The sequence below is a fragment of the Leptonychotes weddellii genome, chromosome 12, assembly GCF_054177405.1.
Source record: "Leptonychotes weddellii isolate Sample4059 chromosome 12, ASM5417740v2, whole genome shotgun sequence".
Classification (NCBI taxonomy): Eukaryota; Metazoa; Chordata; class Mammalia; order Carnivora; family Phocidae; genus Leptonychotes; species Leptonychotes weddellii.
In genome coordinates, this window is record NC_138380.1 from 91407895 (window position 1) to 91420598 (window position 12704).

General features: G+C 46.3%; 1 protein-coding gene and 1 long non-coding RNA gene across 2 annotated transcripts; both read right to left on the bottom strand.

The window, feature by feature from the left end:
* Nucleotides 1–5055: 5055 nt before the first annotated feature.
* On the bottom strand, nucleotides 5056–5518 carry LOC102735370 (cytochrome c oxidase assembly factor 6 homolog). The gene has a single exon (XM_006732364.3). It carries the CDS (start codon nucleotides 5469–5471, stop codon nucleotides 5232–5234), a length of 240 nt encoding a protein of 79 aa, XP_006732427.1. The 5' UTR covers nucleotides 5472–5518; the 3' UTR covers nucleotides 5056–5231.
* Nucleotides 5519–8393: 2875 nt separating this feature from the next.
* LOC145716432 (uncharacterized) lies at nucleotides 8394–10794 on the bottom strand. Its single transcript, XR_014139058.1, has 2 exons — nucleotides 10664–10794; nucleotides 8394–10035 (listed from the first exon to the last, which is right to left on the bottom strand). It is a non-coding gene; the product is annotated as an uncharacterized LOC145716432 (long non-coding RNA).
* Nucleotides 10795–12704: the final 1910 nt, after the last annotated feature.

Consider the following 12704-nt stretch of genomic DNA (forward strand, 5'->3'; position numbering starts at 1 on the left):
TCTGCATGGAGCACTGGGTGTTATGCACAAACAATGAATCATGGAACACTTCATCTAGAACTAATGATGTAATGTATGGGGATTAACATAAGAATAAAAATAAATAAATAAATAAATAAATAAATAAATAAAAAAGAAAAAAAAAGATTTATTTGTTTTAGAGAGAGAGAGTGGGGAGGGGGGAGAGGGAGAAGGAGAGTATCCTCAAGCAGACTCCATGCTGAGCACAGACCCTTGATCTCACAACCCTGAGATCATGACCTCAGCCAAAATCAAGACCCAGATGCTTAACCAAATGAGCCACCCAGGCGCCCCTGTGCAGAAGTTTTTATTTTGGTGAAGTCCCAATAGTTTATTTTTGCTGTTGTTGCCCTTGCCTCAGGAGACGTATCTGGAAAGTTTCTATAGCCGATGTCAGAGAAATTACTGCCTATGCTCTCTTCTGGGACTTTTGTGGTTTCAGGTCTCATATTTAGGTCCTTAATCCATTTTGAGTTTATTTTTGTGTATAGTGAAAGAAAGTGGTTCGGTTTCATTCCTTTGCATGTCTGTCTGAAAACCCAATTTTTCTACTATGTCTTTCCACTTCCGAACAAGGTATTCTGGTGGTATTTTTGTGTACATTGGTTTGGAAGGGCTACCACCATAAAGGCATTCTTCCCTTATTAAAGGTCTTTCCAATGCCCAAGGACAACAGGCAAGCTGCCCAGAGGCAGCCTCTGGCCCCTGTTGGGAAACAGAGGGTTGCTCACACCACACTGAGAAGCACTCATTATTTCGGGTCACGGTGCTTCGATGTTCGCCCACAGCATAAGATCAGAACCGCATGGGGAGTTGCTATTCATGTTTTCTATGTTGAAGACTGGAGGGAAGATAAGGGCTGAGCTGGAAAACTGGACGGGAGACCTGTAAGAATCTGGAGGGCAAGAGCAAGATGGAGACAACATAAAAATTGAGACCTAAGAAGAAAGATCCAGAAACAAAACTTGTCTTAGAAGGGCCCGCCGGGCGCCCAGCACCCATGTCTCTATTCTTCCATTGTTATAAATTCCATGCTCTCGTAGGTTCTCCTGACATCCAGGCGCTGGTTCCCTCCACAGCGGAGGCGACGCAGGCGCCAGCCAGGTGATTCCAGGGCGAGAGGTGTCTCGGGTGGTGCGGCTCTTGCACACCGCTGGGCCCCCTGGGGCTGCCAGGGCACCGTCATTTCTCTCATTATTCCCATGCAGACCTCTGGCCCTGCAGACTGAGACTGCCCTGCCCCAGCAGCCGCCCTCCGAGCCTGGAGGACACCTCTCCCAGGACGCACTGTGCCCGGTCCCAGGTCCGTCTCCGTCTTGGGCGCCTGTATGATAATCAGCCTTAAAACGTCAGCACTGTTTTCCACAAGCATGGGACATACTGTTGTCATCGGTAATAATGGCATTTTCTGCTTCTAGCTGATGGGCAATGCACGCCCTTCCCCAGAGATGCCAAATTCCTATTAAGATCTTTGTTACCGGGCACCCGGGGGGCTCAGTCAGTTAAGCGTCCGACTCTTGATTTCGGCTCAGGTCGTGATCTAGGAGTCCTGGGATCGAGCCCTGAGCTGGGCTCTGCCCTGGTCATGGAGTCTGCTTAAGAGTCTCTCCCCTCCCTCTGCCTCCCCTGCTAGCTCTCTCTCTCTCTCTCCTCTCTCTCTCAAGAAAAGTTCTTTTACCAACTTGCTTGAAGGAGACTAAATTTAGTTGGTGTGTGGTTAATATGTCCTGGTGATCCCATTAACAAGCTGCATGCCTGGCACCTGGAACCTGGCCATTCTTTTCCTTGTGGACATTATAGTTACATGGGGAGCGGGGGAGGTAATTCTACATTTTTCACTTTGAGTAACTTGAAGGAAAACGTATCCACGTCTCACGCCTCTAAAGAAGGCTGTGAGCGAGTGAGGGTTTCCCAGGACAACACAGGAGTGTTGGGGTGGCCTTGCTCACTCTAGAGGACCAGACTTTCCAGGGGACAGGGACTCTGGTGTCGTGGATGGCTGTGGGCTCGTGCACAGGTATTTACAACCAGCACGGGCCGCTTCCCCGTGGCGGGGGGGGCAGCAGAAGCAGCTGAGAACCCGGGGAGCCTAACCCGAAGCTGAGGTGTGGTCTGCTCCAAGTGATGGCTCACTCCCGGCTGAATTTCCCATGGTGCCCACTAACAGCGAAGATGCAGTTTTAAGGGTAACGTGGGTCCTGCCTACGTCCTCATATGTGCAAGAATGCTCATTCTGGATCCAACACCAGGACTACCACAATGGGTCTGAGTCTGAAATGATTTTTCTAAAGATTTTATTTATTTATTTATTTATTTACTTGCACGTGTGAGCAGGGGGAGGGGCAGAGGGAGAAGGAAAAGCAGGCTTCCCACTGAGCAGGGACCCAGGACCCTGGGATCATGGCCTGAGCCAAAGGCAGATGCTTAACCGACTGAGCCCCCAGGCGCCCCTGATTTTGAAACGCTTTTTGAAAAAAAAAGATACAAAGATGTTTTTTAACAATAAAGGTGGGTATAGGAATCCAGACACTCAGAGGCGTGCACAGTTGACTCTGACCTGGCCGGGGGAGGTTCAAACAATTAAGAGAGCAAACAGTAATTAGTGTGTCTTGGAATTAAGTTCTGGAAGGTGGGAGAGTAAGCACAGGTGTGTAAGAGCAGCCCTTCGGCTTGTGGTTGGAGGGGCTGGGTGGTGGGGCTCATCGCTCCTTGGACGGAGAAGAGGAGGCGGAAAGGACTGGGGGTCAGCAGAGGAAGAGAGAGGCTTTCATGGGCCAGCATGATTCTGGAAAGCGGCCGCCGTAGGGAGGCCCATGGTGATGGTGGCAGGATTGCTGTCCGGGAGTCTGATCAAGGCCGCTTCCATGAAGCAAGTAGGAGATGAATTCTGGGAAGGTGGCAGGGCAGGCTCTCTCCCTGAACGACAGACCTCGCAGGACACACCCCTGCTTCCAGCCGCCGTGTCTGCCAAGAAGCATGGGGCCGTGCCAGGTCCCCGCCTGCAGAGCGGCTGCCCAGACCCCAGCGCACCCACCTGCCCCTCCTATTGCACCTGCTTCCTCTCGTGCAGGCTGGGTGCCGTCAGAACTCCGTGCCTTTCTTGGCAGCACGGAACCCCCTGCTCGGGATGTGGTTGTTTGTCATAAGCAGCTTCCACCTCAGCTCAGCAGCATTCCTTGCTTTTCTCTGTGCGTTTTTCTCTGCTGGCTCCGCGTCCCCACCAGACGTGGCCCCGGAGGACTGGAACAGCCTGGTTATTCTGAGGGCAAATCGATGGCCGTTCACTCATTCATGGAAGCCTCAACTCAACAACTATCCAGTGATCACTGATCTGGTGCCAGGCCTCGGGAATCCAATGGAGAAAGGAAACACACACGCACACAGACACACGCCACGCCACTGGCCCAGTGGCAATCACAGTTTAGTGGGGCAGATGAGCTTGGTCAAGTAATTGCTCACAAGTGACACTGTCCCCACGGCGCTTGTTGGGAAGACGACGTACACAGTTGCAGTGACAGGGATCATGGAGGAAGGGACCTGGGCAGTGTGCAGAGAAGCATCCAGAAAGGACCACACTCAGGCTGACCCGTGGAGGGGACAGGTTAGCCCCACAGAGGGACTCCCACGTACACATCCGCGGCAGCAGGGGATTCATTTCAAGCATGCAAAGGCTAAGGCACTTCAAGCAGCTGGGGGGAGAAGTGTGTGCAGGGTAGCGAGTCGGGGCATCCGGGCATCACTGCCGATGCTCTGCTGTATTCTGACAGCAGTGAGTATTCATCCTATCAGCCACCAGAAATGCAGAAAGCAGGTGGTTGGCCAGCAGGACTCGATGGGGCACGTGGTCCGGTGGGAGCGCCATAGCAGGACCGCGGTCCAGTGGGATGTCAGGGAGCCTTTCAGAGGACGGTGAACGACCAGGTGGGGAAACCAGCAACCGATGTCAGTCCATCCCTAACTACGTGGAGGCCCTTGCCGTCTCGGCCAGGGCTGTTCTGGTGGCACTAACGAGCCGTGTCCCGAGTGCGGTAGGTGGGAGCCGTGCGGGTCCGCGGGGCTGCAAGGACTGCGGAGAGTCTGGCCCGCGGGCCAGGAAGAGGGGCTCCTGGGGGACTGGAGCCACTGACAGGCTAGTTCATAAAATGAGACAGACAGGGCCTCTTCAATGCTGAAGAAGAGGACCCAGTGCCAAGAGAGAGAAAGAAGAGAGAAAAGCTCAGTAGGGCAAAGTCCCCGAGAGAGGAATCGTGTATTTACACAGAACAACACAGGTCAGCTTGTACCATTTCATACATAGGATTAGATATATTTGATCAGATTGTGGAAATTCACTTGCAATGTTAATTTTAACATGTTAGTTTTCTAATATATTTTATATATTTCAGGAAATATTTTGTCTGCATCTCAGACAATTCACATTCTTACCTTTGAACGCAGTGGGTTGCATTAAGTTTCTCATTTTTTAGAAAGATTTTTCTTTATTTGACAGAGAGAGAGAGAGCACAAGCAGGGGGAGCGGCAGAGGGAGAGGCTGACTCCCCACTGAGCTGGGAGCCCGATGCGGGGCTCGATCCCAGGACCCTGGGATCATGACCTGAGCCAAAGGTAGACACTTAACCAACTGAGCCACCCACACGCCCAAGTTTCTCATTTTGACCCACCATTGCAATCCTTAGATAAATCATACGGATTATGAGCCATATTCTACACACTACTGAGGTCCATTTATCAATATTTCTGTATCTGTGTTTGTACGTGAAGTTGCCCTATACTTGCTTTACCTCTGTTCTTGGAGAACTTTCTGTGCCAAGGCTATATTAGCCTTAAAATGAGATTGATAGGAATTCTTTCCTTATTTCCTAAAGTAGTTGTATAACATAGTTTATCTCTATGACTCATAAAGCCATCTGGGTCCCCTGTCTTGGGCTAAGTTAAAGGTAGGGTGATGACCCATGGCTACCAATTCATTTTCTCGTGTGGCTAGTTGTTTTCTTGACATAATCTTCTTTTATATATATATAATAGGCTTTAATTTTCCTTAAAATATAGCTTCCTTACTAAATTAAAACTAAGCATCTTTCATACCATTTTGATTCTTCATAGTTTGAATGATGGAATCTCTGTTACTTGATCATTTTAAAGAGTTGTTAATGTGGACCAAGTCATGCTGTTTACCATGATTCAAACCTTCTGAGAAGTTCAGGAGCAGCCTAGGACTTTGCAGTTGTTTTTGAAGGCTGGAATTGTCCTGCTTCAAATTTTTCTTTGAACTTTAAGTAGTCTCTTCTTTTATCAAAATATTTTATCCACTGTTGGGGACAACTGGATTCAAATGAGCTTCTTAACTTCTTGCACTGAGAAGCGTCCTCTGTGTTCTCATCTAAACACTTCCAGTATTCATCCCAGGCTCCCCAGCAAGCCTGTCTTTCTTTCATAGACGGGGCTGCCATTCCTAGTGGGCTCAAGCACCCCAAGGAAGCACCTCACGCAGCGAATCAGCCCGCCTGCTTTTCTTGACATAATCTCGATCATTAATGGTTTCCGAAAAATCTCGTCTATTTCATCTGTCTTGAAATAATCTGCATAAAGTTTTTCATATTATTCTCCTACACCCCATTTCTATCGGTAGATCTGCTCCGCTTTCTTTGCTAATGTTGTATATTCATGCACTCCCTGTGGAGGTTTGCTTATTTCACTAGGCTATATAGAGATCTCATCCTGATTGTAAAAGTGAAGAAAACAGAAGCTCAGGGTTTCAGTGGAAAAGATCCCACTCAAGCTGGAAGTCAAGCCAGGTCTCCTGATGCCCAGCCAGTGGACTTCTCCTGGACTGCTGTTTTGCCCTTGTCTGTAATCCTAATTCAATTAAATTCATGCTGGGGCGAAAGAAGTCTTCCCATGACTACATTTGAGCAGAGCACGCCCCAGTGTGCAAGTGGGGACAAGTACGGTACCCAAGGACTCATCACCACCATGACGCCCCATGAAGGTTGATCTGAAGCCTCGTTCCCGGTTTCTCAAGGACAAAACCACGAACCAGATAATATACCACCACAATTTGGTAATGGGTGAAATTCAGCAAGACAAACCACACGCATGAGATGTAAATGCCACCACAAACATGGTGTTCACAACATTCCCTTCTATTTAAAAGAAAGCTGTGCTCCTGACATTTCTAGATGTATCTTTTAAGCGACGAATTTTGCTAGGTTTGAGATGTACATTTCAGTCAGTAGACCCCATTTTTCCTTAAAACACTCACATGTAAAGAAAAATGTGATGGATTCACTGATAACATGGTGAAGTGTTTCTTTTGCAATGACAAGCAAAAGCAAGAAGTAAGAAAAAATGCTTCTGACTTCTTCCAGCAATTTGAAACCCTTTCCAGAGGGAAAAAAGTTATCTATTAAAACACTTATAGGAATTCCCAATGTGAGTAAGTGACAGGGCTATTTATTAAGTCCAAATGGAAAATATCCATAAACTTCTTTCTCCCCCTTAGCTACTGCATTCCACTTGACAATATCTTTATAAACACAGATGGCATCTGACCTGTATATCTTACCATGCTACTTTAACTCTGAAAATAGAAATCTTCAGAACACGGAATGCCCAAAGATAGTCATCATTTGCTATTAGTTGGTTTACTCAACATGCCCCAAAGTGATTTTATTCCATTCTCATGCAAATGGCACACACCTGGTTCTGTGTTCCTACAGTAGAGCTTGCTGGCTGTCTATCCAGCACCCATTTTGTTCTTATACAGAATCAGAACTCTCGTTTCATTCTAGGGACTCAGCTAAAACTGCATGACAATGTCCTATACACCTGAGTATGTGGGGTAGACTGCCAGGAGGCCTCTTTAAATGGTGTGCTTTCTTCCCCCCTTAATCTGGTTTGTTTTCTGCTTCAAATATTGTGAGAGCTGGTGCTCCAGCAGCCACTTTGGCATAAGAGGGAGAGTCTAAAAATGGCAGAGCTGGGTTTTTGATGTCTGTGGAGCTGCTGTATCAGCTTCTATCAGAATAGCAGGCAAATATCCATTGCCCATGGAAAATTGTCGATTTGCTCTGATATTCCCTTTGTTCCCACTTCTCCATCTGTGATGGCCCTCCCAGGTGGTAACTATTCCATGAAGCTGGTTCCTGCACCCTGGGTTAGAAGGACCCACTGCATGGCCCCAGAGCAGGGAGTGCTTGTTGCCTGCAGATCCCACCTCGCCTTCCCCGCCTAACTGCATGCTTCTCAAGGAACAGACTGGGGGTCCTTCACCTGTTAGTCTCCCACCCCCATGTTTACCATACTGACCATCTATTTATGCACATAGAATGGGCTCAACAGTATGGATGAAAAAGATGAACGTGTGTGTGTGTGTGTGTGTGTGTGTGTGTGTGTGTGTGTGTGTGAGGGGCTCTGAATTACTCGAGGATGCCAAACTGGGTTGTAAGGTCATCAGCATACCATACCCAAATCATCACAGACCTGAAATACTCCAACACACCACAGCAAAGCCAAACATGAAAACATGCCCAAATCGGTCTAAAAATTTTAAACGTCTATCCCCCATTTGAGGGGGTAGGGGTGTGTGGAAATTTGTGATTAAGCTAAAGTATTCATGTCATATTCATGAACACCAAATTGAGGGGGAGGGTGGGGAGGGTGTATATTTCATGGAAGGTTTTAGAGCGATCATGCTGCTCTTTTTCTCGGTTCAACATTCAACATCAACTAACCCAAGCCAACTATAACCTTAAGTCCCCCACTGTTTACTGCTCTAAAAATACACTTATTGTTTGCTTTCTCCAATCCCGATTTTGCATGAGGGCTTTCATACATCCTCTGTTTAAATATCCTGGTAAAGATAAACCGTACAATAAAAGCTGGGTTGCTGGAACAGGAATAATCAAGATGATCTCAGCCTTACAAAGAACTCTACTCGGAATGCTTTCCAAAGAAGGCAGTTTGTTTAAAAGTCTCAGTTGTGTGACCATAAGCCCAAAGGTCTTAAGACAAATGTTTAACTCCAAAGGCATAAAATATCTGCATGACTTATAAATGCAATGACATTTTCAACACTAACATAAGATTTGACCTTTCCTATCCAGTCTTCTGGGGTATGGCGTTTTCACATAGTGAGTTTCTTTTTTCTTCCTGTTTATTGTTCAAAGGCTTACCTGGAAACGCAGCCTTCAAGAATACAGCGGCTCAAAGGGTGGAGAAGAATCCCTACGAGCAGAACATCACAGACTGAAGCTCAATCAAACTGTAACCTTTTCAAGCTTTAAAAGATCTTGAATAGGTACATTTCTTCCCTAGCTCGGTTAAACGGGATCCCTAATGATGCAAGAAAATACACAAGTTCATTCCAAGAATCAGGTTCAATCAAAGCACATCTCATTTATTCACCGCAGTATAAACACATTCCTGTGTCACAGATTTTATGGATTGATTCAACAACAATCATCATAAAGGATTACATCTTCCATTTTGACAGTGAGACTGTCAGAACTGAGGGGGAGATCATAAACCCTATACTGTAAAAAACCCTAAACTGTAAGAAATCCTAAACCCTAAACTTAAAGAAAGCATAATTCATGGGATTCATGTGAATCAAAATCATTCAGCAAAACTCTCCATGACTGGCTGAATCCTGACAAGTTAAAAATATCTCCAGTATGTACGAATGATATCAGGAAAGACAGATTTTAGCGAAATCCTGCATTAGTAAAGAAATGTGATGGGAAAGTGGTTCCCTTTGGCCACAAGCTACTATCACTCAAAAATTTAAGTGGACAAGGTCAAATTTTAAAATAAAATTAACGCAGCCCTCCATTGAGATTTGAGAAAAATGTTACTCAGTGAAGATTAAGAAATATCTTGAAGCTCAGAAATGTCTGGCTAGAAACTATTTTCAGTGGTGGACAAAAGGACTTTACACATTTTGCTATCAGATGCAGAATGTCAAGTGTCTACAGCCCTTTGGAGCCACATCATGGAGCTTTATATCTGAAAATACTAGCACAGTAATTCTGAGAATGGCAGAATTGTTAGAAAATTTTAAAGCATTTAAAAGTAGGTACTGATTTTGCTGGTAAAATTTGAAGTAACTAGATAGTTTACGTCACCGGCTTTAAAACTAGAATGCACCTCAGAATACCAGGAGGCATTAAGAAAACTGAGAGATTAAGAAAAAATAAAATACATCCACATTCTATTTCTTTCCATCCCTGCCTATATATTTAAAATCTGTGGAAGTCTGGCAAAACTTTTATAAATGACACAGAGTACCCAGTTCAATTTACTTGATTTTGCTAAAGCGTTCTCTAAAAAGCTCCTTAATTCTGATTTTCCTAAGAAACATCTTTTGTGTGAGAAAAGTGGCAATTTTTACATGTCATCCCATATAATATCCAGTATTACAAAAAAACACGTGTTTAAATCTTCGATCTTTTATGTAAACACATGTAAGCCTATCTAGTGATGAAAGGGGACAGAAACAGCAAACAGTCCGAGGTACTATTTCCTAAACAAACCAGTCAGGAAAGTTACTAGCCTTGGCTGCCTCAGTTTCCTTAAAAGTACAGTGAAATGTTCAGGAATGGCCAGTCTCTGACAGCTCCAAAATGTCTCAGGTTGGACTCTGGGTTCACTCGTCACGAAGAAGCCGGCCCCTCCTTGGCTTGACAAAGGGATTAGCCACGTGGGAGGAACTCCCTGAAAGTCTACAGAAAACAATCTTCCAGTTTGCTGGTTATGAGTTAACCAACAGCTTCAAAGAGGAAAGGAAGAGAGGATGGATCTGGCCACCAGGAGCCTGACTCCCAGCTCCTCTAAGGCGAGCGGGCTCCTTTGATCTTTAAGGATGAATGGTAACAAAAGACAGGGTATTATTCCTCTTAGAAACGTCCCCTTCCGTGCTTAGATAAGCAGGTGAGGCGGCTGGTGAGAGCCAGTAGGTGTAGCCACAGTAGATTGTGAGGATTTCTGTTGCTCAGTAGCGAAATTAATAAATACCTGAACGAAACGATGAAAATCATTGTTAACCTGTGAGGACACCAGACCTTCTCTTCTCAATTATTATAAGAAGGGACATCTCTTCAAAGCACTGCCTGACTTTTCCTAAAAAACCACAAAGCTTTCATCCATACCACCCCCCTCGGAAACTGCCATAAACAGATAAATCCTTTGAGGACACAGCTCAATGTGGGGATGATTACTAAACCACTGGGAAATTCGGGACGCTTTGAGCGTGGCTTTAGAATGAAGGTGGGATTTAATTCTACATTCTGGCACTCAGTACACTTGGCTTCCCAAAGTCAGTTATAGCTCAGCTATGGTGGAGTCCCCTTAGACATTTTGGGGGGTGAGCAAAACGAAGAAGGGAAGGTTAATGGGGCATGACTTGCCCAGCGAATGCCCAATGTAATTCTGGACAAACGGGAGCCCTACCAAATACATATCTTTAGTGGAGAGCTGACAAGAAACAAACCTCCTAACACTCACCATCCTATTTGGTAAAACCAGCGATTAATTTAAAGAAAGGACGACCTCAAGAAGTAATCTGACTAGTTTTAAGATCGGCTGGGGGAAGCCTCGAGCCCCTACCAAAATGCAATCGGCTGAAGCGTGCAAGGTACCATACCTGTTCCAAAGTGGTTTGGTTAATGGAGTAATGTTTGATATTCAGGAAGGTCTTGTTGTTCTCTAAGACTCGGAACAGGTCGGCTAAGCATTCCCATCGTTTTGGCACATGATATTCCAATAAATTAAGGCGCTGCCCCTAAAAGCCAAAAACAAATTGTAAATTGGATCACATGATGAGCAATCGTTAAAACTGATCACGCTGCGCTTAACTGATAATCTTCTTTCAAACCACACACCTCAACGGCAGCGGGAGGGCGGATCAGCTCCGAGAGTCTCCCGTGCACGCAGACAGACGACAGCGTATCTGGTACGTGGTCGTCCTCAAGGCTCAGCGGCTGTTTTGCCCCGCATACGCCCCCTCGCCCTGCCACAGCATGGGGAAGCCCTCCCCGGGGGCAAGAAGGTGCCTCACCCTACCCAGAAGGAGGAATTTATCGTGGAGGAAGGAGATGCACGGAGGCGCCCGCACTTCACTGGGTCTTGAGCAGAGCTCCCTATTGTTCTCACCATGAGCTAGCGAGCAACTCTTGGTAAGAGAGGAAATATTCTGCCCCTCGTTTTCATTTGTGCAAAGGGGTATAACAGCAAGTGTGTTACCGGGCATCTGGAGGAGTATCTGAGCATGAATGCCTGGTCTGGTACGGCACGCTTCTTACCAGTGGAGTTTTACTCAGTGGCGCTTGTTGAAATAGACAGGTGACAGCTACTTTATAGATGAGACCCTTTTTATGATAAACTAGAATCGCGTAGTTATCCAAGACTCTGTTGATGGTGCTTCTAAAATGTTAATGGGCGTAGGAGTCGCCTGGTCATCCCCTTAAATGCAGATTTGGATTCAGTAGGTTGGCACTTGAGATCCTGTAGGTCGAACCAGCTGCCCAGGGATGGAGACCCTGCTAGTCCAGGCATCACACTTTGCCTCAAGTTAGCAGAGGATTAGGATCGCAAGCACAGGGCACTCCTCGTAAAATAATGCTGCAACCAGCAAGTCTAGAAGCCCCACAGCCAACACAATCTTCCTTCCTGAACAAAACAAGCCACGCAAGGGGGCTGTGCCCACGGGTAATGGGGGGTAAGTAACCACGGTCCACTCTGGGACACCCGACAAAGCGGTCAGACAGGCTTGTCGTCCTGCACGGTGGCCAAGCGATATTCACTGGCCATGGGCGGGGAGCTTTGCAATCAGGCCCAGACAGTAGGCAGTGTGTCCTAACAGTGCAGAACTAAAACAGGGAAAAAGACAAACGCACTTATCCACTTTCTCAGCTGAAAACAAAGAAGGAATGCAGAATTTTAGCACTACCTTAAACTGGATCCCTGGAAAATGGAGCTTCAAGCAGTCAGAAATCACACTGTGCAGATTTGTTTCCTGATGGAGCCAAATCTTCAATGAATAACCATCACCAAACCTGGAAGTCAAATGAAATTAAAATACGGTTACAACTATTTGGACCTAAGAGGGGTAAATTCTAAGTCCACTTCCATAGGGATACAGTAAAGGAAAGTAATTATTCCAAATCGATGGGAGAGTCTGGATTTTCAAAAATATAATACTCAGAAGTCGACTGTAACTCAGTTGTGCAGTTTTCTGTAATCCATTGACACAGACACGGATTTATCTTTAAACACAAAATCAGCAAATCCTGGCATCAATCCCTATTCAGTAAAAGAGGGAAGCTGAATGCGAACCGAAAGCAACATGCTGAGTTCGAGAAGCAGGAGCTGGGCTGGGGACCGACCCTGAGAAGCACGGTGGCCCCCAGGTCCATGATGATTAAGTGTGCAGGGGAGAGGTGACAGGGAGTGCAGAAGTAATGAGCCAGGCGTTCGCTTCTTCATCACATAAAGCAATTCTCCCACCTGTACCCTGACCCAGCAGGTGCAGTGACCACAGGGGAAGCTGGTCTGGGAGGTGCGTCCCCCACACTGTGGAGCTGTGGACAGTAGCTCCCCCAGTGACCAGGCAACCACGCATGAGGTGACAGCCACACCGCAGCGCGATCTCAAAGAGTCACCTGCAAGAATTTATGGGGCTTCCA

Excerpts from the sequence above, each read along its gene's own strand:
- LOC102735370 (XM_006732364.3), bottom strand. The coding sequence starts at position 5,471 with ATGGCAGCCCCGTCTATGAAAGAAAGACAGGCTTGCTGGGGAGCCTGG.